Source organism: Miscanthus floridulus, chromosome 12 (genome assembly GCF_019320115.1).
Source record: "Miscanthus floridulus cultivar M001 chromosome 12, ASM1932011v1, whole genome shotgun sequence".
Classification (NCBI taxonomy): domain Eukaryota; kingdom Viridiplantae; phylum Streptophyta; class Magnoliopsida; order Poales; family Poaceae; genus Miscanthus; species Miscanthus floridulus.
Window position 1 is genome coordinate 50,520,427 of NC_089591.1, and position 24,340 is coordinate 50,544,766.

Below are 24,340 nucleotides of genomic sequence, written 5' to 3' on the forward strand. Positions count from 1 at the left end.
TGGCAGTAACATGTCTCGGAGTACCAGCCGAGGCCGGACGCTACGCCTTCCTCGGCGTCAGTGGTGGCAGCGTGGCATGGCATTTCAAAATTTTGTGAAGATTTTGTATTTTTTGAAATTTGTGAAGAATTTGTGAACAATTTGACATATATTTATCTAATGTCTAGAATCCATATAAATAATTTGTAAATTTTTTTGAAAAATTTGGTATATATTTGTGTTATTCCCAACTTATATAATTCTGTCTAATAAATTGCACTGAAAAAATCATTGTAAATATAGTATTAAGACAATGTAAATATAGCTAGAAGACTGTGTAAGTATAGAGACAAAATTTAGTTGACAGGAGGAACCAAAACAACTGAATGTCACGTAGCCGTATCTTTCTTTTTCTCCCTTATCTGATTATTCATTGACTCATTGTCGAGGGACAGATTATAATGGACTTCCGGCAAAAGGACATGGCAACGTTGTATACTGTGGATTTGTAATATATACTATTGGTCGCAGGTTCTCAACATTGCACCTCTTTATTCAGAGATGCATGACAGAATTACCAAAATTGGATCCGACCTATTTTTCCAGGGTAATTCAGGATACAAAACATTCAATTGTTCTCCATTAAGGTAAGTTAGGTAACATGTCCACGAGATATATATAATCAGAAATCCTGAATTGCAACTCAACCAAGTCTTGACCCCCAACTTCTTTCAAGGTGCTGAGTGCTGACATTGTTACGGTTGCAGAACTTCAATTGGAATGCCATGACCGTTCAATTCAAACGTTGCAGTTCTAGTATGAGATTCCCTATGAATCTAAATATAAGTCGCTTCAAAATATCGAAACGCTCACACTGACTTAATTATCTGAATAGAAAAGGTTATACAGTATATGAAATTACTTTCCATGATGAATTTAGTAACATCAATTATACCTTATCAATCTTTGTTCATATTGGTGGACCAAGTTAAAACAAGTTTGACCAGCTAGAATCAGAGGAAGTATATCATCTTCATCCATCTATTATAGTTACTATTTTGCGTCGCTGAGTCCAATTGCAATCTGGGATGGTCCACATCCTGAGTCACAACCAACTTTTGTTACATCATATCTTCCTTAGAGTCCATAGTTCACATGCTCGTCATCCAGGATCCTTGGTGCTAGTAAGCCAGTTGCAGTGAGTGATGAAGAATATATGGTATCACGTAGGACAAATACTGTCATGCCATACAATGAAATGTAAGGCTGGTATCTTTCCCATATAAAAAATTTCAAAAAACTGAAAGCATGGTTGCATTTGGAATTTTGATAGCTTAAACTCTGATTCCTAAATTTAAATGGCCCGTGTTTAACAGGAAAGAACAGACTTGGCTTTACTGAAGAAGCCACCGGACCGTGCTGTGTACAGTCCACTACAATCACCATGACAAACCCAACTAATGTCCAGAGGTAAGTTCAACAGTAGTCTTTGGAAGACACTACTTAAGCTGGATAGTATAATTTCTGACCTAACGAATTGTAGATCTAGAAAACAGGTAACAGTGTTTTGTATGTCAATCAGATGCTCTCCATCGGATTTTGGAGATACTATCCACTCTGGTTCAAGGGCCACCATTGAAAAGGTTCCAATCATGCACACTGAAATTCATCACTGCAAGTTTGAAGATCTCAGACATTGGCAAGCATCCTGCTTGTTCAGCAGGTATTGCCGGACCAGCTGCAACTGCCACAGTACTTTCACTCAGGGGGCTGAAATGAATCAGACAGCATAAATCAATTACAGCTGCTTGTAACATTGGAAAACAACAACCTCTTAATTTACTAAACATATCAAGGCCTTGGTAATTGTAGGATGGTGTTTTTTTTTTTAAATTTTTATGGAGGAAAACACTGCTTTTGTAGAAAGCATCCAATCTTTACATTGTAGGATGATGTCTAGAACTTGGATATGTTGGACGTACTCAGGTTTTGGACCTCTACCAATCATGTTTCTTGCAATACTTAAAATTATACTTAGTGAATTCATATTTTGGTTCGTCCACAATCCTAGTACACTAGAATTTGGCATGCCAAGGTACAAAGTTGAAAGAACTTCATGTATCTGAACAAAAAAAAACTCGACTTGCGGGGGGTTATGACTTATGATGGCCCCCGGGTTTTCCCTTTAAGAAGAAGATCTTCTCACACAGATCGAGAAAACCCCCGAACCCCCGCCCCCATCCTAACGCAGCGGTATCCGTTGCCCTGTGAGAACCGGGCCGGGCCATAACTGCGCTTTGGCACATGGGGACGAGCGAAGGGATTTTTTTAACCTCGGCCTGAAATTCGCTCCCACGGGGAGTCGAACTCAGGACCTGAGGAGTGCCGCTGGGTCACCTAACCATTTGAGCTAGGTGCCTTTGACGTATCTGAACAAAAGGGTATTCCATACTGCAAAGCTGATAGTGACTTGCAACAAAATGGCATGTTTAACAAGAACAACATTTAGTCATTTGCTATTACTAAATGGACGCCTCGTTTGACATCATTAATCCTCATTTTAACATCTTAAGATGCATCAAAACGTTAAACGCATGCAAGAATCCCAGCGGCTCATATGAAATGTTGCATACGTTTAATAATGTTGAAAGTATGAAATGTTGAAAATATTTTGTTCTAGAATAAAGTACAATTAATAATGGAAAGTGCTGTGATAGTGATCGAGAGGGCTTACTTTATGAACAGCGGCTCATATGCGATGATAAGTACATCGGTTGCTGCATTCTTGAGGCGTATGTTTGCCAGGTAAATCTGTAAAGGGAAACACGGAATTCAGTTCGAAGAGTGACTAAATTTACCACTTAACTTTACTCATCAAGGGTGGGTATACTCACTCGAACACTGTTCTGTGCTTCTCTGCCCTGCCTCCCTTTTGAGATGGCCTATGTAAACAAAGAAAAGGTAGCATGAGATCCTACAATGCATTTTTTACACCTCTTACTTATTCAGTGCTAATTCTAGATCATTTCAAATGCGTATCGATAAATTGAATTAGAACTGCTAACATAATCATTCATACACAGTTGAAATATATATCTCACAGCGTTTCCTGGATGACCACTTCTCCCAAATGAAGACTAAAGATTGTTTCTTTCTCCCACTTATACATGAGATGGGAATGATGTAGTTATACATGTCCTGATCATATCTAATTTCTGAAGATGCAGGTACCATATATGAATATTTGAGCAAACTAACTGATGTAGATTCATAGTTATCATTGTCAAGGATGTCAAATTTTTTTAAGAGAATAGGATGTCAAAATGCTACTAAAAACTAGTTTATTCTATGCATCACAACAACATAACATTACATTTTTACAAGATCAGAAACTTTTCACAATCCTATCCAAAGAAGCACTGAAAAACACCAATCAGTGGGAGATAGATTGACCATCAGGGTGGCACAACATATTTGAACAGTAAATGAGCTTACCATCTGGCCAACTGCTGTTGTAGCCACTACAGGGGCTTCTCCAAGCCGCAAAGCAGCTAGCTCAAGTGTCCCGGAATGCTCGACCACCTAGCAAACAAACCAGCAAAATTTTACCAACAGGCCTCTTTTGTTCGTCAATGTAGTACAATCAGGTAACATTGCCATCCAAGGCACAGTACGCACACACATAGTTTTGGAACAGATTGTTAATCCACCAAATGAGTTAGTATTGGCTGTATTGCATGGACAGTTACATTGCAACTAGAGTAGCAGACAGCCTCCAGCAGGCAGTAGCTGATCAGTCATTAAACAGTATACAGGCAAGTCAAGGGAGTATTGAGTATTGTTGCCAACCAAGTTGTCCCCGGCATCTTGCTCGTTGGCGATGTCTCGCAGGAACCAGAGCGCGCTGTCGGCGTCGTCCACCTCGCCCTTGAGGTCAAGTAGCTCGAAGAAGAGGCTCTCGTCGCGGGATGGATCAAAGAGAACCTCCTGCGCAGCACAGCCCATCAGAGTAAATTCAAACAAATTATCTAAACAACACGCAAACACATCCATGTAGATAAGAACTTGGAAGCGAGGATCTTATGAACCTGATGGTCGGGGACCTCCCGGATGTTGCTCACGTCCTGCACAAATCAGAACACGAGGGTCAGTGGAGGATCCAGCCCAAAAATTGAGGTAGGGTGGGCGAATTTAGATCACAAAAATTTAAGCTAAAACTGACAACATCATCAAGAACAACAATTGTAGAACGGTAAAGGTATACTAGTACTAAGGAAACTTTTCAGATCTGCATAATCGTTGAATTGATTAATAAGTAACCGATATCTATCTATTTAATCGATTGACAACTCATCAAAGCGAAAATTTGCAAGGACATAATACATTATATCTATCTATTTAATCGATTGACGACTCATCAAAGCCAAAATTTGCAATGGTGCAGCAGTCAGCAAAGGCACTGAATCAGAAATCATCACAGCAGTCAGCAAAGGCATTGATGCAGAGGCGCCGAGCGCAGCAAGCACTGAGGCAGCAGCGCACAGGGGCATCCAGGCAAGGCGGCAGGCCGCCGCGCGCAGCCACAGACCACGGCTGCCGCTGCCGGCCTGCCGGGCGCCGGGCGAAACCGGGCAGCCGCCAGCCAGGCAGAGCCATCGGCCGTAGCGATGGCTGCCGCTGCTGGCTTGACGCGCGGGCCGCTGCCCCGGGACTCTGAGAAGCAGAAGCAAGAGGCCGGGAGGGGGGAGCTGCCGCCGCCGCCGCCCGCGCGGTGCCTGTGCGCCATCAGGCTTTAGGAGTGCCGAGCATGCGAGCAGACCGTCCAAACGAAGCGTAAGCACACACGCACGACGAAAAAAGGAAGCTAGACCTCGAAGGGCAAGGAGGTTGCGGGGGCAGGCGGAGGGAGCCTCGTACCTGGAAGCGGGCGGGGAAGGTGGTGGAGATGGCGCCGCCGAACAGGGGTCGAGGGAAGCAGCTCTCCGCGGCCATCTTTGCACCAGCTTTCTAACTCTCGAGAGTCGAGGAAGGGAGAACAGCTTCCAGAGCGTGGTGGAACCGTGGAAGGTGCGCGGAGAGGAGCGATTCGGGCGCGAGTTATAGGCATGCGGCGAGAAGGTTGGGGGCGGAAGCGCCGCGCGTCGATCTGACGCAGCGCCGCAGCAACGGCCCCGCGTGGAAGGCACGCACGCCGAGGTGTTCCGCCGCGGCCGCTTTCGATTAGGCGCATTTGCTCCGGTCGCCGGTTGCGGCAGGGCGGCGGGCGGGCGGGTAAGCGAGCTGTGTGGGCCGAGTTACGTAGGCGGGCCGAGGCCCAGATTGTATACAAAAACGGGCGCTACGAGGATGGGGTGTGGGTGAAGAGGGAGTGCGCGTTCACGCGGTCATCGCTGAGCTTTCTCCGGGCTCCGGCGCTGCCGCCGCTCCGATGCGTCGAGGTCTTGCCCCAAATCTGAGAGAAAAGCGAGGCCCGACCTCTGGTCTTCCCCATCCAATGGGTTACTGCGCCCAATCCGACTGCTGGAAGAAGCGGGCGCGGCGGAGATCTGCCGATCCGACGGGATCCTGTACCGATGACACTTCTCTCGCCGACGGATTATACCAAGCACAAGGAGGGATCGAATGGTGATTCCGTTTTTTTCTTCTTCGCCACGGCGGCTCAATCTGATAATCCTCTCGCAGGAGGGACTGGGCCAACCTGGAGCCCGGGCGCCCGGCATCGTCCAGGACGTCGCCGGCCAGCTGCTCGTCGTCGACGTGGCCGAGTATCTCCGCCTCCGCGCGGCGTGCAAGCCCTGGCGCGCGTGCACCGACGACCCGCGCGCGCATAGCGGCCTCGACAGCCGCTTCCGCCCTCGCGACTGGATCGCGACGCTCCACTGCGACTGGATCGCGATATGGTTGGTCTGATCACTGCTAAGACTAAGGGGGTGTTTGTTAGTCCTGTTCCTTCGGATGTTTGATACATGTATGAAGTATTAAATATAGACGAAAAAAATAACTAATTGTACAGATTATAGCTAATTTGCGAGACGAATTTTTTAAGCCTAATTAGTCCATGATTTAACAATGTTGTGCTACAGTAAATATGTGCTAATGGCGGATTAATTAGGCTTAATAAATTCGTCTCGTAAATTAGTCTCTATATGTGTAATTATTTTTATAATTAACTCATATTTAATTCTCCTAAATAGCATCCGAACGTCCGATGTGACATGAACTAAAATTTAGTCCAGGAAATCAAACACCCCCTAAGAGTACGTGATGACTTAGGCACCTCTGAACTCTGAAGCTATGTGCAGTTATTGTCAGATTTCGTTCAGCCACCTATGTGATGACTTAGGCACCTCTAAAAAGAATTCATACTGAATTCAGTCTTCAGTTCAGAAAAGTTATGAAAATACATGTAGATTAGCCGAGTCTGGTTCTAAATAAATTGGGTTAAACATTGTTAGGTTCTAATTAATACCGTGAATAAGATCCTTTAGTCTAGTTCTTAAAATAATATATTCAGAATATTTTTAGATTTTGAAATGGATGAGATGAGAGCATCCAGCATTGAATTACAGTTCATGAAGTTACACAGGAGGCACATTAGCTAGCAAGGAATGTTGAGAATGAGGATTGGCCATGCAAGATTTGGGAGGCGTATGTACCTTGTATAGAGGCCGTCGGCCACACCCTGAGCAAGACGATGAAGGCGTCCTTTGTAGCAACGACGTAGCCACAGCCCGCAAGGGTGTCCCTTCATTCTAGCCATGGTGTAGAGGACCACTATGGCGACGATGTAGTTCGTGTCTCCACTTAAATGGAGTAGTCTCTGCAGCAGTGGTTGCTAGATGGTGACTCCACGGTGATGGCAGTGGATCGGATCAACGTTGTCGGATCATGAACAATAAGTGGGACGAAAAAAACTAGAATTCTGTGGTGCTCATATATTATTTTGTCGTCCCTAATCAATACTTCAGAGACAAAACACATCTCTATGTAGACACTACAATCAGACCTCTTCTTAAGATGGTCTTGGTCATTTAATAAGCATATGTAACCATTTGTGCACAACGGTAATAAAAAGTTTTGAATGTTTATCATCTCATTGTAACCATTTATGCAGTAGGAGTGAAATCTTAAAAGCCAAATTGTGAGAAGTGATCCACACAATGGAACGTATACTCTTATTAATTATGTGATCATTATTTTTTGTACTGTAAAGATGTGCAATTGGGCAGTCGTAATTCAGAAATCAGAAATTTAGAAACAACTAATAAATGATGGTGTGAGATGTGTTAAAAACAATTGATTGAGGACCAATAAAAGACAATAAAGTACAGAGAACTTCAGAAGATGAATAACCCAGGTGAACATCTGACTCAGATTGACAGAGACCTGAAATAGAGAAGCTTCCCATCTAAAACAAAATTGAGTATGAGACTATGAAACCTTCGGGCGTTCAACGATTGCAGGACCAAGGCCGCAGGATTCAATTGCAGGATCAAAGTTGAAGTTGTCGGATCATGAACAATAAGTGGGAGGAAAAAAACCTAGAAGTATGCAGTGCTGCCGGCGATGTGCGTTGGGCGTCTGTGTGCGCGGCGGCCGCGGTGAGCCTGCGTTGGGCAACGGTGTGTGCGGCGGCTACAGGGAGCCTGCATTGGGCGACGACGTGCGCGGCAGCGACGAGCCTGCGTTGGGCGACGGCGTGCACGGTGGCGACGAGCCTGCGTTGGGCGACGGCGTGCACAGCGGCTACGACGAGCATGCGTAGGTTTGGATCTCCAAACTCCTTCTGCCGCAGCGTCTTCCGAGTTTCGATCGACTGTGCAAGAAGACGAATGGGCACGCCGGCAACAAATGACGCCCTACAGGCAACAAATGACGTCCTTCTTGGTCCTACATGCAATTGCTCCCCACACGGATATAATCTCCTTTCATCTATTGCGCCTTAGTGGTAATCACCATTGGTTATTTCCTTGTTGGTCCTGCTTGCAATCTCCTTCCATCTATTGCGCCGGGTGGACTTTGATCGGGGCATGACGTCGTTCTGCTGGGTGGACGTTAACGTTCTCGAAGATTACCTTCCTTCTATTTGTCGGTGATTGACCTTCCTTCTATTTCGCACGGGGCGAGCAGAGCGTCGTGGTGGGAAAAAAAATTCGCACAGAGTGAGACGAAGTTTTTGTCGCATCAAAACGGTGTCTCCTCTTTAATTTTTTTTTAGTTGTGAGAGAAAAGGGAAGTCTGCTGCCACTGGTGTGCGTGGCTACGCGCGGTGGGCGGGCGGAGGCGGGTCAGGTGGACAATTGGTGGACTGGTTAATTGCGGGTTTTTTTAATACGGGGCCGCGCGGAGATTCGCGCTTGCCGCCGGGTTTTAGAATTGGGCCTGCGAGTTGTAGTATTTTTTCCGATGCTTTGAGCAGGCTTAAACGGCCGTATTGTCCACTCAGAAATTCAGCCCACTTAAGTACCATCATTTCATCTTTGCTAAAAAAAAGTACCATCATTTCATTGTGTTTCATCAGCTAAAAAAAAGGCTCGAAAACCAAAGTTTCAACTATAAAAATGCACCAAGCAAAAACCCTTTAAAAAACATCCCTTTAGACGGCACGAAAGCTAGATAGTACAACATATTATTATCGAGAGTGCTAGCGCCCGGACGTCCGTACAAACATAAACGTTCGTGTCTGCACTCCGTTTTGCGCACCCACATAGGGCCTGCACCGTCCGAACACCCCGCTGGCGGCATGGTGCCCTCCTCTGCTTCCCCCGCTCAGACATCTGCACCCGCTCGGTGGCACCCTAGCAGCAACACCCGATATACTTTTGAAACATCTAGATAAAACATTTGCAATATGCTTCTAAAGACAGATAAAACATTTGAAACATGCGTCTGAAGCATTTGAAAAAAAAATACATGAAACACTTGAAAAAGCCATTGCTAAACATATAAAACATCGGGATAAAACTTGTAACATATGTGTGAAACATATACAACATCCAAATAAAGACACTTACAACATATGTCTGGAAAAGTAGATTAAACATTTGGAACGGACGCTTGCAACATATATGTACAACCATTGCAATATGTGCAACATCTCGATCTATTTTTTGCAACATCCATATGAAAACACTTGCAACATACCTCTAAAACAAATTCAAACATACTCTTGCAACATACGCTTTCAATGCAACATCTCCTTGCTCTTCGGTAGAATGGAGGCTCGTCGATGTGTAGTGTTCACCGGAGGTAGCGAGTCGGTAGCGCTTGTAGGCGGCAGGCCAACGGTAGTGACTGCACGTCGCGGAAGGGAGGCATCGGCCACACGAGTGGCGAAGAGGCTGTGACTGCGTGACTTGGAGAGGGCAACCATGTGCCACACTTGGTAAGGCCGGTAGCCGAGCGCCATGACTTGGAGGTGGCCACGTACCATGCCTGGCAAGGCCAGCGGGCGAGCGCTGTGGCTCGGAGGCCGTCGCACGCAACGCCTGGCGAGGCCAGCAACCGTGCGCTCGAAGGCAGCACACGAGCAGATAAAAACGATAGGAAGAGGAGCGAACGAATAGGAACGAGTGGATGAACAATTTTTTTTAAAAATGAAGGAGCGTGGGTTGTTGGGCTAGCGTCGCGCACCAGCATTAGAGCGTAGACGGACGAACGCTCGGTTCAAAACATTACCGTATTACTATTAGTGACCTGGGGACAGAATTCCACAAACAAAACAGAAATTAGCTTGGCATGAGACACTGAACTCGAATGACCTGGGACAGAATTCCACAAACAAAACAGAAATTGGCTTGTCATGAGACACTGAACCCGAATGACCTGGGGCAGAATTCCACAAACAAAACAGAAATTGGCTTGCCATGAGACACTGAACTCGGATCAACAAAAACAATTTAAACTCCAGTCAGATCACTTCTTGTAGTCTCAATGGGCAAGGGTTTACACCATCATATGCATACTAATTATATCCTAACACATGCCATTTATCCTTACAAACAAGAAAAATAAATCTCACAACAAAACAACATCAGCTCGGCTTATCAGCCATGGTACAATATTTTTCTTTCACAACAACCAGCTTATCAGCCGCAAAAACCATCAGCCAAACCACTAGATGCACACAGTGCAGGATCCCCATCCAAACCCATCAGTTTGATAGTTTTATTGGTTATAGAAAACCATATATATAGAACTACAGTTACAAAAACCCTGTCTATAAAATCCAAAAAACACACACCAAGTGAAAATGCTGCAAGGCATATAAGACTATTGTGCTCTCCAAATGTTACAGGATAAGAAGCATCGAGGCTCACTGCATAACCACAAACATCCTGGATAATAATCAATGAAAACTGTCGTATACCACAAATCTAATGTACTAGCACAGACAAAAACTAATTTAACTGTTGTTAACTTATTGGCCTGCGTCAGGTTGTTCATTGGCGTGCAATCTACTCTTGCACAACAGCAAGTTAACATAAATCTCCCGTAGTGCCATTGGAATAGGGTCCATTGATGCAAATGCTGCAGCACAACTTGCAGGCTTCAGTGTCTTTCCAGGATGCCAAACCCAAGCTCCAAACAGACAAAATTCGCTAAGTCAAATCTGAGAAAATGGCCACGGCATGCCATAGCATTAAACTTTCGAGGCGTTTGCAGTTGATCTAATTGTCCTAACTTGGCTCAAGAGGGTGTTTTCGTAGCATCCATTTGGGTTTGGTCACCCCATGAGAATTTCACGCCGCAAAGTTCAAGGAAGGAGGAGGTTGACCTTATCTTGCCATTTCCTGCAAAATGGAACAAAACATAGATAACTGAGATATCTCAATGAAAACTCATGGAACTACAAGACATCCACAATCGACACAACAAAATATTGAGGCACCTTATTCTAGTCAGGGAACTACGATCACAGGAAATGCTAATGAATGTTCTCCTTTTGGGGAAATATGATCAGAGAACTTAAGTGAGCTTAATCACCGCAAGCAGCTTTCAAATAATAAAAAAACATAACCCTGTTTATTAACTGTTCGCTGTTCCACTGCATGGTGCACACTGAAAAGTGTAAAGTGTATAGGACAGGGAATTTGGCATATTGCAACTAAATTTATTAGCTAATATAAATTGGCTAAGATACTACAAGCATGACAACTGTACAAAAATAACTGAATCATCAATCAGCTCCATTCTACAGACAAGTACCACTAAGAAAATCTAGCACACTAGCAACTTGAAGTTCGACAACAGTAGATGGGCACATGATTTTTCTGTTTGAACTTGTCCACTGAATCTGTTTTCAGAATTGACATGCTCATTAATGTCACATAATAATACACAGTTATCATGAGTTCATGACCCATCCAGAACAAATCTAAAGACACCGTGAGGGGACTTGGAACACGTCCTGTCTTCTTTTGCGGGAATCAGAGGTGCTTTCCCTTGCCGGTATTTGGGGCTGCAGCTGCACATCTGTAAACTTCGCAAAATTCACATGCAACCTCTTATTGAGCATATTGGCCAAAGACTACCTGGGTGGAAAGGGAGATGGCTAAACAGAGCAGGTCGCCTCACTCTAGTCTCCTCGGTCCTCTCATCCATGCCGACCTACCACCTCACAGTGTTCCCCCTTGCGGCTTGGGCTAGGAAGAAAATCGACAAAATCAGGAGACCATTCCCATGGAAAGGTGAGGAAAATGCAAATGGGGGCCACTGTCTCGTGAACTGGCCAACAGTGGCCAGGCCCAAAGACCTTAGCGGCTTGGGGATACCAGATATAGAAAAATTTGGTAGAGCTCTTTGACTACGATGGCTTTGGCAAGATTGGGTGGAGGAGTCCAAACCTTGGGCGGGCGCGGAACTACCTTGTAATGAGACAGACCGGCTGCTCTTCAACTTATCAACCAAGGTCACAGTTGGCCATGGCGCAAAGGCCCGTTTCTGGCACAGGCACAGCAGCTGGCTGGAGGGTGCGGCTCCCAAATATTTAGCACCCCATTTGTTCGAGCTGGTTAGAAGGAAAACAAGTCAGTTCAGCGGGAACTCCGAAACAACAGTTGGATCTGATCGCTAAGTGGCAGAATCACCACCACCGCCCAAGTTGAGGAGTTTGTCTCCCTTTGGATAAGGCTCCAGAACATCCAGTTGACGCCGGGCGTTCGCGACTCTATAATTTGGAGATGGACAGCTGATGCTTCTTACTCCACCCGCTCAGCATATAGGATCCAGTTCAAAGGTTCCTACAGTGGAATCCGAAATGACCTCATATGGAAAGCACATACGGAAAACAAAGGTAAAGTATTTGTTTGGGTCCTGGTGCAAGAAAAAATCCTAACGGCGGATGATCTACAGTCTACAGAAGAGAGGTTGGCCTCATCAGGAGCAATGCGCCCTATGTAACGGACCTTTGGAAACATGCCTTCATCTATAACTCCTTTGCCCTTTCACCAAGGCGGTGTGAAGCCAGATTCTATCATGGGAGCTTGATGTGCAGCTGATCCAACCCACTCAAGATCCACTTCACCTAAAGTCATGGTGGGAAGAAGCCGCAACCAAGATAGCGAAAGGGGCAGACCCAGTTCCGGAGGCTCCCACATGAGTGGGGTCTGGGGAAGGGGAAAACCGAGGCAAGCCTTCCCCCCGCAAAATCTGCGGAGAGGCTGCTTCGAACCTGCGACCTGGTGACTCAGTGAGATAGCTCTCACCACTGCACCAGGCCTGCCCTTCACAACCAAGATAGCGAAACAAGAAAAAAGGCGTTTCAACGGAATGGTGATCTACACGCTGTGGAACAAATGGAAAGAGAGGAATAGGAGAATTTTTAACAACACCCATGAGTCGGCATTGCAGGTGGCCTTAAGGGTAAAAGAGGATATCGAGCAAAGAAAGAGGGCTTTAGCTTGGGGAGGGGGCAATATCACGGGAGGCATTCTGTAATCCTATTGGGGGCCATGCCCTTTTTGCTCTGTACATAAACCTCTCTTTCCTATCTTAATTGAAAGGCAGAGCTCGTGCCATTACGTTAAAAAAAATACAGGTTCATGAAATCAATACATTGTCTGTCCTTGTGAGATTTTGTAGCAACAAGACGACAAGGATATATGGACTTCTCTTGGTGGTTCATGGTGTGATTATTTTGCAGGTGTGAAAAAATGGTTATAAAATATATCAATGCTTGCTCAGAGATATGTATTATATACCACAATAAAACTCATGAGCATTGGCAAGAAACATACGTGGGCTTCAAATTAACTTGTTTACCTAAAGATGCACTCAAATTTGTTATAAGTGTTTGTTTTTCTGGGAGCACTGAGCAACTTCACAAGCAAGGGATCATAAAAGGTACAAGCTCTGAACATACTGCAAGGCAAAGGACAATTTCCAGCTAAAAGGTTTTAACATACTTGGTAAGTTCACAAAAGATAATTTTCCAATCAAAGGAGAGGCGAAGAACAAAATCCAGAATATCTGAAAGAGAACTTACGAGTATATTTTCCACATTGAATTACTTGGCAAGTCACTTGTTAATGCAGGATTTAGGGGTTAGGATGGGTTGGATACCTTATGATTGTTTTAGCAAGGGCTCTTGGCCGTTCATAACCATCTGTAGAAACATCTTTTGCACTGTCATTTGATGCCTGTTCCTCCTTGTACTCATCCTTGTCTTCTCGTCGCCCCCTAGCTTGCTGTCTTGATTCAGGCTTCCAGCATGCTTTCGCAAGTGACTTGCCAAGTAAATCAGCAATATTTATTGCCATGTTCTCAGCTTGCTCCACATGAGGGAAGTTATCTTCCTCAAAATGATGTGACAACCATAGATACATTGATAGGACCTGATGTTTTGTCTCAAGGTCCAGAAGCTCAGCGTCATTTCTTGCAGAACCCCTTGGCACTCCCATTGCGATGCTAACACGACGGCTTTGGCAATAGTTAGTGGCAAATCTTAGAAGATGGTACATGGCTTTTGGATCCCTTATATTTACTGGAGCAAAGCAAAAATTGTAGCGATCCTTGAGGGATAGCCCCTGCACCCTCTCAAGCATATTAGCAACCTTCTTGATACCGTCCTGCTGGCACATGAAGTATGTCTTATCCATGCGGCAAGTATCACGGAATTTATCCAACAGATCATTGAAAGCAAGGTCAGGGAATTGGCTGGCAAACTTTTCCACTTGCTCAAAGCAAGGAAAAAGACCAACTTTCTGTGCCTCCTCAAATGGTTGCTGCAGGCACTGAATCAAATAATCTAAATCATCCTTCAAGAAAGTTGTTGCGAGTCCATCTGGGTAAACACTGCCCCTCCGCCCAGCACGACCAGCAATCTGCTTTACCTGTGAGGCAGGAACTGGTACTATTCTTTCCCCATTGTATTTGGCCAAGCTATAGAACACAACCCTCCTAATGTTAAGGTTCAGCCCCATACCGACTGCATCACTTGCTACAAGCACATCATACTCATTATCCTGCTCATTGAACAGCTTTGCTTGTTGTCGCCGTGTCTCTGGTGGCAGAGCTCCGTAAATAACACAACACTTGTGCTTTGTAAACTTCTCAATTGCCAGCTTCACCTCGAATATCTCCTTGCGTGAGAAAGCAACAACGCAGTCACCAGAGCGGATATTCTTGAGGTCCCCAAGAAGCGTCTTTGCCTCAACAACAAGAGGCTTGAATCGCTCATATTGATGCACCACCAAATCATCCCCAGTATCTGCACAAATCTTCCGGACAAGCTTGAGCACGCTAGGGTCACCGCAGAGGTGTATCTCATCTGCCTTGAGCCCAAGCACAGCGCGCGTCCATGCAAAGCCCCTGACAGGGTCAGCCATCATCTGTATCTCATCAACCACGGCAACTTCATAGAGCTCCTCATTGGACACCATTTCAATGGTACAGGCGACATGGTTGGCGAAAGGCACTTCCTTAACCTCCTGTCCAGTGCGCAGGCTGCAGTAGACACCGAGGGCATTAACCTTGTCGAAGATCTCCATGGCGAGGAGACGGAGCGGGCTGCAGTAGACCCCAGACTTGGCTGCGGCGAAGCAGGTGAGCGCGTTGTGCGTCTTGCCGCTGTTGGTAGGCCCGCAGTGGTACACGATACGGCGGCGCATGGCGCGCGCGAAGGGGTACCAGGTGTGCGGCGCCGTGAGGTCGGCCGCGGCCATGACCGACCTGTGCTGCCTCAGCTCGTCCGCGAAGTTGGAGACGCAGAACTCCGCGAAGGCCGGGAGGAGGAGCTCGTGCGCGTCCTCCGCAGGGAGCGAGAGGAGGTGCGCCGCGGACTCCCGGGAGAGCCGCGGGAGGAGGAACGCGCGGAAGCGGCGGACGTAGGAGGGGAAGGCGGATGAGGGGACGTAGAGCGCGAGCGCCTGGTCGGACATGACCGGACTTTTGGCGAAGCCGCGGACGAGGCCCACCACGGCGTCCCACGTGGCCTTCGGCAGGCGGGAGGAGCCAGCGGCGGGGTTCGAGGCGGATAGCTCGCGCCATAGCTGCTTCGGGTCAAGAGACGGCGGCGGTTTCTGGGTGGGATCGCCGGCTGTGTCGCCGGTGGAGAAGAAGCGGTGCTGGGGTGGGAGCCATGGGGACGGGGGTTGCGGCAAGGGGCGGTGGAGGTGAGAGAGGAGAGGGAGTATGAGCCGGTGGTACGTGTTGGAGGTGGAGCGGCGGAGAAGCGCCGCGGCCATGGCGGTGGCGGCGGCCATGGGGTTGGTCGGTTAGGCCGGCGGCATGGGGGCGAGGGGGAAGAACGAGGGGCGATCTGCAAAAATGGGATCCATAGTTGAGTTCCCTACGTCATAGGAACGTCCGACGCTATCCTTTGCATCCGACGGTAGCAAATAATTCCACGTAAACAGAGCGAGGGGTCTCGGCCTAGAAGCCCATTGGGGCCCAGGGAGCGGCCCAGGACGGCCCAGGATTAGCCACAGGTGCAAGCGGTGGGGCCGTGGAGGCAAGAGAACAGAGGTGCCAAAAGCCGCCCTCCAGCTTCTATCCCCAAACTCCCAAAGATTGCAGCTCATGCGCCACACACGGACATGAATCCTCCCCCACCTCGGATGCAGTGCCTACCCTGCGGACCGTCCACCAACGCGCCCGCTGCGCATGCCGCGGCCAGGAGCGTCAGCCGCCGGAGGGTTGTTGTCGAGGGCGTCGCCTCGGCAACCCACGACACTGACGACACCGAGGAACCGCCTCCAAGGTTTGACAACTTGTTTCCACCCACCAGGATGTTTTTTCTTCTTCTTTTGGGCGACAAGATTTTGATCGGCAGAATCAAGCAGTTCTGGGTTGTGACATACTTTGCTCGTGTTTGTACTTGGTGTTTGCATTCCAACTTTTAATTCTCATTCTTTTTGTTCGTCTCCGTGTAAAGTGTGCTGTGGGCTGTGCCACCTGGGATATACTAGTTCCGTACTTAAGTTTGACATCTGATAAGTGGTTGTGGTTGCTACAAGATAAGAGCGTGTTCATGTTCTGTTATATTATATAATATATAATACTCGACATACCATTTCTACTTCTTCTCACTCTCTGCAGTTGCTAACGGTTTGCATAGACTTCAGTTTTATTATCATTTGATTTTACTTGTTAGCTGGTCACTGGATTCTTCTCTTTATTTTTGTTTCTGAATCTTCCAGGTCAATGAGGACAACATGTGATCTTGGTGCAATGTCAAGCAAAGCCTTATTGCTTGTGTCAAAGAGGAAGCTTATTGCTTTGTCAGCCTTTTGTCTTAGCTTACATTCTTCAAGGTACTTTCCAGGTTCGGACCAAGTGACATCGGTAATTTAGGTGTTCTTAGAAATACTCTCATTACCTTTCACAGTGACCAGACAATTTCCTCTTTGCAATAGGTTGCTTTTTAATTGTCCATGGTATATGGTCTCTTTTAATTTGGCGTTTTCTTACTGCAGCACTTGCTTTGGGTGATACATCTGTCAAAATCGAGGATGTGACTCCCAAGATTTTTCCATCTGGGCCATTATTTCCAACTGAGGTCAGTGTTCAGTTGGACCTACTTGCTTGGTTTATCCTATAAGCTTGTTCTCAAGATATCTTTACGCTTCTTTGGGTCATGCTCCTGAATGGCAGAAACGGATCGCAGAGCTATTCGAAACAAATACTTACTCAGTCGTCAACATTTTTGATGCAACACTACGGCCACAGCTTAATGTTACTGGTGTTGTGGAGGTAAAGAATTACATGCTCTAAGTTCAGGCTCAAGAGTATTCTGTTCTCATCAGTATCTTTTGCAGATAGCGTTTAATGACAGATTTTTAATAATATAAAGGTGTGAGAAGCACTTGATTGAGTGAAACTTTTCATTCATTTTAGATCCCTGAAGGAAATGGTTCTGGTGTAGTGTGGGATGATTCTGGACATATTGTTACAAATTATCATGGTATGTTGATCTGAGATGATCAAATCTCTACTGTATATGAGCATTACCTTACATCTTTTCTGTGCTTTACAGTTGTTGGCAGTGCTCTTTCAAAAAATCCGAAGCCTGGTGATGTTGTTGCACGCGTCAACATTCTTGCTGCCGAAGGGTAATACATTTTGATGAATTAAGTATGACGAAGATACCAGCATTCTTGTATATGCAAGCCAACTAATGGCCTATTGTATCTACTTGAAAGGATACAGAAAAATTTTGAAGGCAAATTGGTTGGTGCAGATCGTGCTAAAGATCTTGCTGTTCTTAAGGTAAGATGTATTTTGACTGATTCTGAGTCAAGTATCAGCACTTGATTCATAATGCCGTATATGAAGAATTGAAGATAGTCTACAATGTCAACATTTTTCTCGAACAGTCTTCAATGTCAACATAGTTCACCTTTGTCTCATTCCAATATATGTCATCATGATTGTTATTCATATTTGCATATCATCTCAGTCTTCTACATGCATCTCAATCTATTATTTTTATCACTAACCATTGAATTATCTGTCTAGTTACTTAGATTAATTACATGGCATATGGCATGGACCAAGGAATGCCAATCTTAGAAAAGGTAGAAAGTGAAAAGAGGGTGGAATGCTTGATAGCCTTATTGTCACTAGAAAATTTCATCTCATGTTTGCCAACCAATTTAATCAAAGTCTGTTTTTGGTATTCACCTGAGTACAGTAGTTGTGTTTATAAACTTTCACTATCCTTTGCATTTGAAAAGGTCTGGTCAATCAGTTTCTTTTAGTACCTAATACATTGACATGCAATAGGTTGATGCTCCTACAGATCTCTTGAAGCCAATTAATGTGGGACAATCCTCGGCCCTAAGAGTTGGTCAGCAATGCTTAGCAATTGGAAATCCTTTTGGTTTTGACCATACTCTAACTGTTGGTGTTATCAGTGGTTTAAATCGAGATATTTTCAGTCAGGCTGGGGTGACAATTGGAGGTGGAATTCAAACAGATGCAGCTATTAACCCTGGTAACAGGTTTGTAGATATGGCTCAAAATGCTTTTCTACATTGATTATCTTATCCGAACGAAATTTTGCAGCTTAGGTTTCAGGCTTACTTTCAAAGATACTGTTAGCACCTAGCAGGGATGGAGCCAGGCTATTTTGATGTTGTCACTTGACAACAATGAGTTTTAAATACAAGGCTAAACTGTTGTTGATCTAAGAGAAAACAAGACCAATAATCATTCTTTTGAACACTAGTGACATCAATTGTTCTCTATTCTGGATTCGCCTTAGCATTAATGGTTTTTTCTTAAGATCACCTAGCATTAATTCTTCTGTTGTACTGAACTTAGCACTTAGACAATCCTAAGAATATTTTGGCTAAGGAAATGTCATACAAAGAAGGGCGGGCCTGGTGCAAGCGGTAGAGTCTTACCGCCTGTGACCGGAAGGTCCCGGGTTCGAGTCGCGGTCTCCTCGCATTGCACAGGCGAGGGTAAGGCTTGCCACTAACACCCTTCCCCAGACCCGGCACAGGGCGGGAGCTCTCTGCACTGGGTACGCCCTTTAAATGTCATACAAAGTAGATTTTGACCCTTAATTTCTCTTACAATATGTTGTCAATTGTTGAGAGAATCAATATCATCTCATAGGCTAACTGTGGACCAAAATTTGTAAATTTTGATTTTTCCTCGATCAAAATACGATTGTCATTCTTGGACGGATGGAGTACCATATATGGTTTATACTTTATACTCAATACCACTTCAAACATTGTAGAATAACGAGGATCATTGCCGATTGTAAAAGTGCAAAATAGTGAATCAGATTTTACATCAGTGATCAGTATACAGACTATTAATTGGTACTTTATTTAAGTGACTAGCATCGAACATTATGATGCACGAATTTGGAGATAAATTTCTGCTGTAGCAGTTTGCATAATGATTATATCAGTGGTTACTGGTTAGCATGTTACTACTCTGGAACTTGGGATCACTATAGTCAAGTTGGGAGCCTGACAAGCTTTAATTGATAACCTGTTTTGAGTTAACTATTTCTCTGCACTTAGATGTTTAGCCTACTGCATTCATTATACAAGCTCGACCTTTATCCTATCCATACCCGATTACTTAAGTACATTGCAACTAGTGATTTACATACATTAGGTCTTGCTTTGTTAAGCATTTCTACTGTGTCATATCTTTTTCATTAAATATCATGCACTATGATTCCCTCAACTGAAAAGGTACTACAAAGCACTTTGCTAACCATGTATTTTATGAACCTCAATGCAGTGGTGGTCCTTTGCTTGACTCAAAGGGGCATATGATTGGTATTAATACAGCAATTTTCACACAGACTGGTAAGATTAATCCCATTTCTCAAAACTGTGCTAGCAAAACATATGATTCGATACCTCCATCCATAAAATAGTCCTTATGCTAAGATGTTGCTGCAGATGTTTCTGTTTTTTATGCATAAACAGCTACACATACCTCAACATCTATGCTATCTGGCCATCATCAGTGAAAAGTACACATGTAACAATATTTCACAAGTGTTGTTGGCATGATCTTAACTAGCTTATCGCAAAGTTTAATAAAAAAAGGGCGTACCCAGTGCAGAGAGCTCCCGCTCTGTGCGGGGTCTGGGGAAGGGTGTCAGTGGCAAGCCTTACCCTCGCCTGTGCAATGTGAGGAGACCGCGACTCGAACCCGGGACCTTCCGGTCACAGGCAGTAAGACTCTACCGCTTGTACCAGGCCCGCCCTTCATTTTCTAATTCATTTTCTGATTCATTTTCTAGATTTCGGTCACAGGCGGTAAGACTCTACCGCTTACCCTCGCCTGATCTTAACTAGCTTATCGCAAAGTTTAATAACTACATATATTTCTGATTCATTTTCTAGATTTCTTTGTTCATTGTATTATTGTGACAAGTGATGACATTTAGTGACTTCCTATATAGGATGGAATGCTGAGTTGGTGTTACTGTATTTAAAATCATTTATTTAGTTTGACATTGGCTTGCATCCTAGTCTCCTAGAGGCTAAGAGTTTTTACATGTCATTATTCTCTTTAAAATGGATTGGTAATAGTTGTGTACTCTTTAGATCCTAGCTTCTGTACAGACCATAAGTTTATTTTATTCTGTTTGTGTTGTCCTGGTAGTGCATAAATCAGATTGCCTCATATCCAATATATGACTTAAGTTTATGTAGTTTCAACAGTTAGTCTGAGATGTGACTGTTTCTTCGGTGTTTCAGGAACATCTGCTGGTGTTGGCTTTGCTATCCCATCATCAACTGTACTTAAAATCACTCCTCAGTTAATTCAGTTCGGAAAAGTATGTTGCATGGATGTCTTTCATTACCAACTTCATACTCCAAAGTTTTCTAAACAATGCCTTGAGAGATATTTATCAATGAACTGTTACTGTTTAAGATGCTTTTATTCGTTTTTTTTTTAATTCCAGTTGTCCCTAGTACGTACGGTTAGCATAACATACTAACAGTAGATCAGATGCACTGAACAAGCATGCAATTATTTGTAAGATATGGCGTTTTTCCTTTTTTTCAATGCAAGATATGGAAAATTTGTAGGAGGAGGTTAAGGTTCAGCTGATCAGGTTCTTTGAATGGTATATTAACCTTTTTTCAGTGAAAATGGAAGTTATTTTGGTCTCGGTTTGCCTAGCTAGGACTAACTATCCTTCCCTCGAGATCACGTCCACTATATATTTTGCTGTCTCTTGAAGGATTTTTTTTCTCACAAAATTCATAGCACAAATAAGCAAATTGGGTTGCTTTTCTCATTTAATGTTACGCTTTGTTCAACTCTTATACATCTGTCTACGTTCTGTATTTTATTTTATCCTATCCTAAGTTAGGTTAACATTTCTTTCTTAAGGTTCGTCGTGCTGGCTTGAATGTGGACTTTGCTCCAGATCCAATTGCATATCAGCTTAATGTTCGCAACGGAGCTCTTATACTCAAGGTAAACTGAATCACTGGTACCCTTCTATTTTGTTATCCAAACAGGATGCTGTAGATGTTTGCCTGCACTTGCATCCCCATTTTTTCCTATCGGCTGTTCCTCCGTAGGTACCTGGGGGCAGTGCTGCAGCCAAAGCAGGCCTTGCTCCGACCGGCAGGGGTTTCGCTGGTAATATTGTTCTCGGTGATATCATCGTTGCAGTGGATGGCAAACCCGTGAGTTCCATCTTGTTAATGTGGCCGTCTTCGTGTAGGCATTTAAGATCCGGATAGTCTTATGAACCTTGCTCCTGTTTCTCGTGTCATGGTTTCGGGAACAGGTTAAGGGCAAATCTGACCTGCTGAGGGTTCTGGATGACTATGGCGTGGGAGATCAGGTGACCTTGACAATCCGGCGAGGCTCTGAAACCCTTGAGGCAACCTTGCCTTTAGAAGAGGCAAACATCTGATTCAACTTCTGAGAAATAGAACCTATATATATATATATATAGGGAGAGGCTATTCAGCAGCCGGCTACAAAATAAGTTATTCTGTAGCCACCTCTATTTACCATAATTTTATATACTAATTTACCATAATGTCAATACATATTTACGATAGTTGGGTTACTATAACACATGGGAATATTTACCATAATGTTATAGTAAACCACTTAGTGAGGAGTTACTGTAAATCTCGTAAATTAACATAGTAATTATCGTAACTCAAAGTGGCTACAGAATAAGTTATTCTGTAGCCAGCTACAGGATAGTAGTTCTATATATATATATATATATATATATATATATATATATATATATAGGGAGAGGCTATTCAGTAGCCGGCTACAAAATAAGTTATTCTGTAGCCACCTCCATTTACTATAATTTTATATACTAATTTACCATAATATAAATACATATTTACGATAGTTGGGTTACTATAACACATGGGGATATTTACCATAACGTTATATTAAATCACTTAGTAAGGAGTTACTATAATCTCGTAAAATAACATAGTAATTATCGTAACTCAAAGTGGCTACAGAATAAGTTATTCTGTAGCCAGCTACAGGATAGTAGTTCTGTATATATATATATATATATATATATATATATATATATATATATATATATATATATATATATATATATATATATATATATATATATATATATATATATATATATAGGGAGAGGCTATTCAGCAGCCGGCTACAAAATAAGTTATTCTGTAGCCACCTCTATTTACCATAATTTTATATACTAATTTACCATAATGTCAATATATATTTACGATAGTTGGGTTACTATAACACATGGGAATATTTACCGTAACGTTATAGTAAACCACTTAGTAAGGAGTTACTGTAAATATCGTAAATTAACATAGTAATTATCGTAACTCAAAGTGGCTACAGAATAAGTTATTCTGCAGCCAGCTATAGGATAGTAGTTCTATATATATATATATATATATATACTGTCGCAGTGTAAGTTTATTGCATCGGCCGAGCTGTCCAACCTTGCCTTAAAATTTATTGTTGAATCAGACTGATGTTAGAGAACTCGCTGGAAGTCTGACCTGTTGGTTGAAACTGTTATCGTCTGATTCTCATCAGTTTCAGTTCTTCTGACTCTTGGTTGGAATTGTTCTCATTTTCTTGGTTGGCAAGATCATGCGATGGTGTGCACGCGGTCAGTCAGTGTTTTGTGGTGACCGCTCGTCCGCACCGGCTGCAACGGAGAGAGAGCCCGTGGCCGAAGCCCCGCAGGCCGCAGCCGAGGTGACGTCGCGGTGCGTTAGCTCACGTCGCGCTCTGGCCCGGAGGTGGCGCGCCCGCGGAGGGCCAGCGCGCGCAGAGGGCAAGGGCGTGCATGATGGTCGATGGCACGCCACGGCCGTCGCCCGGTCACGGTGGTGATTAGGCGAATGGGCAGTGTGGATTCGCTCGTGCTTTTTGCTTCGCCGGCGCGCTTTAAGTTAAAACCGGACGAAGGGGATTTACCCAGAGAAAGCGAAAGGGAGGAAGGAGAAGGCAAGAAGGGGAATGTCCCTGCGCGCGGCAACAGTGGCAGAGCCTCCCCCGCGGCTTTTCTCGCTGCGCGGCGTGGCAGTGGCAGTGGCAGTGGCTGGCGGGCGGGATTCGGCTTCCTGCTCGCTTTGGATCTTTGAACGGGGTAGCCCGTAGGCGAGCGAGCTTTGGCACCGGTCCCACCACCCCAGTCCAGGGCCGGCGGAACATGCACAAGAACGGCGGCACGCGACGTCGATGGGGAACAACTTAACGATCCGGGGAGAGGAAGCAACGTACTACTAATCAATAAAGCAGGAAGCAGCATGAGCTCGCCTCCCCTCGGTCGTCCGCGCTCTCGGCGCTGCTAGCTCTCGCGGCATGGGGAACGCCGCGCGCTCGGCTCGCCAGCTTGAGGCGCCTTGAGAGCGAAGGTTCCAAAGTACGCAGGTGCGAAAGCCACAGTTTGGATTGGATAATCTGCGGTCGATGCATCCAAACCTAGAAAGACCAAAAGCGTACGTAGCCGAGGCTGGCTAGCTAGCGCCGGCCGCTTTGTTTTCCACCTGGAAGAATCTTCCAAAACAGCGTTCAACAGTAACCCCCCACAGTAATACGAGTAGTACAAATACAAGCGCATGCACTCTACTCTTCTCTTCTTCGCGGGGCACGCTCACCTCTATGCCTGTTCTTTTTCTTCATGTTGGCGTACGTTCGTCAGTGAAAACCTTCCCGTAATTACCAAGCTAGCCACCCCACGCCCGGGGATTACATACATATATGCCAATCTACACCTCAAGTATGCAAAAAGTGACTTGTTGCCTTGTTGGGTGTCCCTCTCTTTGTGTCCTTTTGCTTTTGGACCACCGCGAGGCGCGAGATCTCACTCGCTCTCAGCCTCACCCGTCTCTGTTACAGATGCGGCCTAGACGAGACGAGGACGAGGGGGGCTCCT

General features: G+C 44.8%; 2 protein-coding genes, 1 long non-coding RNA gene and 1 pseudogene across 3 annotated transcripts; 2 read left to right on the forward strand and 2 right to left on the reverse strand.

Annotated features, from left to right (window-relative positions):
• Window positions 1–1,277: 1,277 nt before the first annotated feature.
• LOC136495437 (uncharacterized) lies at window positions 1,278–5,232 on the reverse strand. Its single transcript, XM_066491378.1, has 7 exons — window positions 4,897–5,232; window positions 4,068–4,103; window positions 3,829–3,966; window positions 3,475–3,561; window positions 2,874–2,921; window positions 2,714–2,790; window positions 1,278–1,749 (listed from the first exon to the last, which is right to left on the reverse strand). The coding sequence occupies exons 1-7, from the start codon at window positions 4,969–4,971 to the stop codon at window positions 1,602–1,604; spliced, it is 609 nt and encodes a 202-aa protein (XP_066347475.1). The 5' UTR covers window positions 4,972–5,232; the 3' UTR covers window positions 1,278–1,601.
• Window positions 5,233–5,469: 237 nt separating this feature from the next.
• Window positions 5,470–6,151, forward strand: LOC136495438 (uncharacterized). The gene is made up of 2 exons (XR_010769000.1): window positions 5,470–5,604; window positions 5,662–6,151. It is a non-coding gene; the product is annotated as an uncharacterized lncRNA (long non-coding RNA).
• A 3,562-nt stretch (window positions 6,152–9,713) lies between these two features.
• On the reverse strand, window positions 9,714–15,775 carry LOC136495439 (ATP-dependent RNA helicase SUV3L, mitochondrial-like; annotated as a pseudogene).
• Window positions 15,767–22,046, forward strand: LOC136495440 (protease Do-like 8, chloroplastic). Its single transcript, XM_066491379.1, has 13 exons — window positions 15,767–16,180; window positions 16,620–16,744; window positions 16,896–16,978; window positions 17,074–17,172; window positions 17,317–17,383; window positions 17,456–17,531; window positions 17,622–17,688; window positions 18,205–18,422; window positions 19,690–19,757; window positions 20,661–20,740; window positions 21,304–21,390; window positions 21,498–21,605; window positions 21,710–22,046. Exons 1-13 carry the CDS (start codon window positions 16,017–16,019, stop codon window positions 21,836–21,838), a joined length of 1,371 nt encoding a protein of 456 aa, XP_066347476.1. The 5' UTR covers window positions 15,767–16,016; the 3' UTR covers window positions 21,839–22,046.
• Window positions 22,047–24,340: the final 2,294 nt, after the last annotated feature.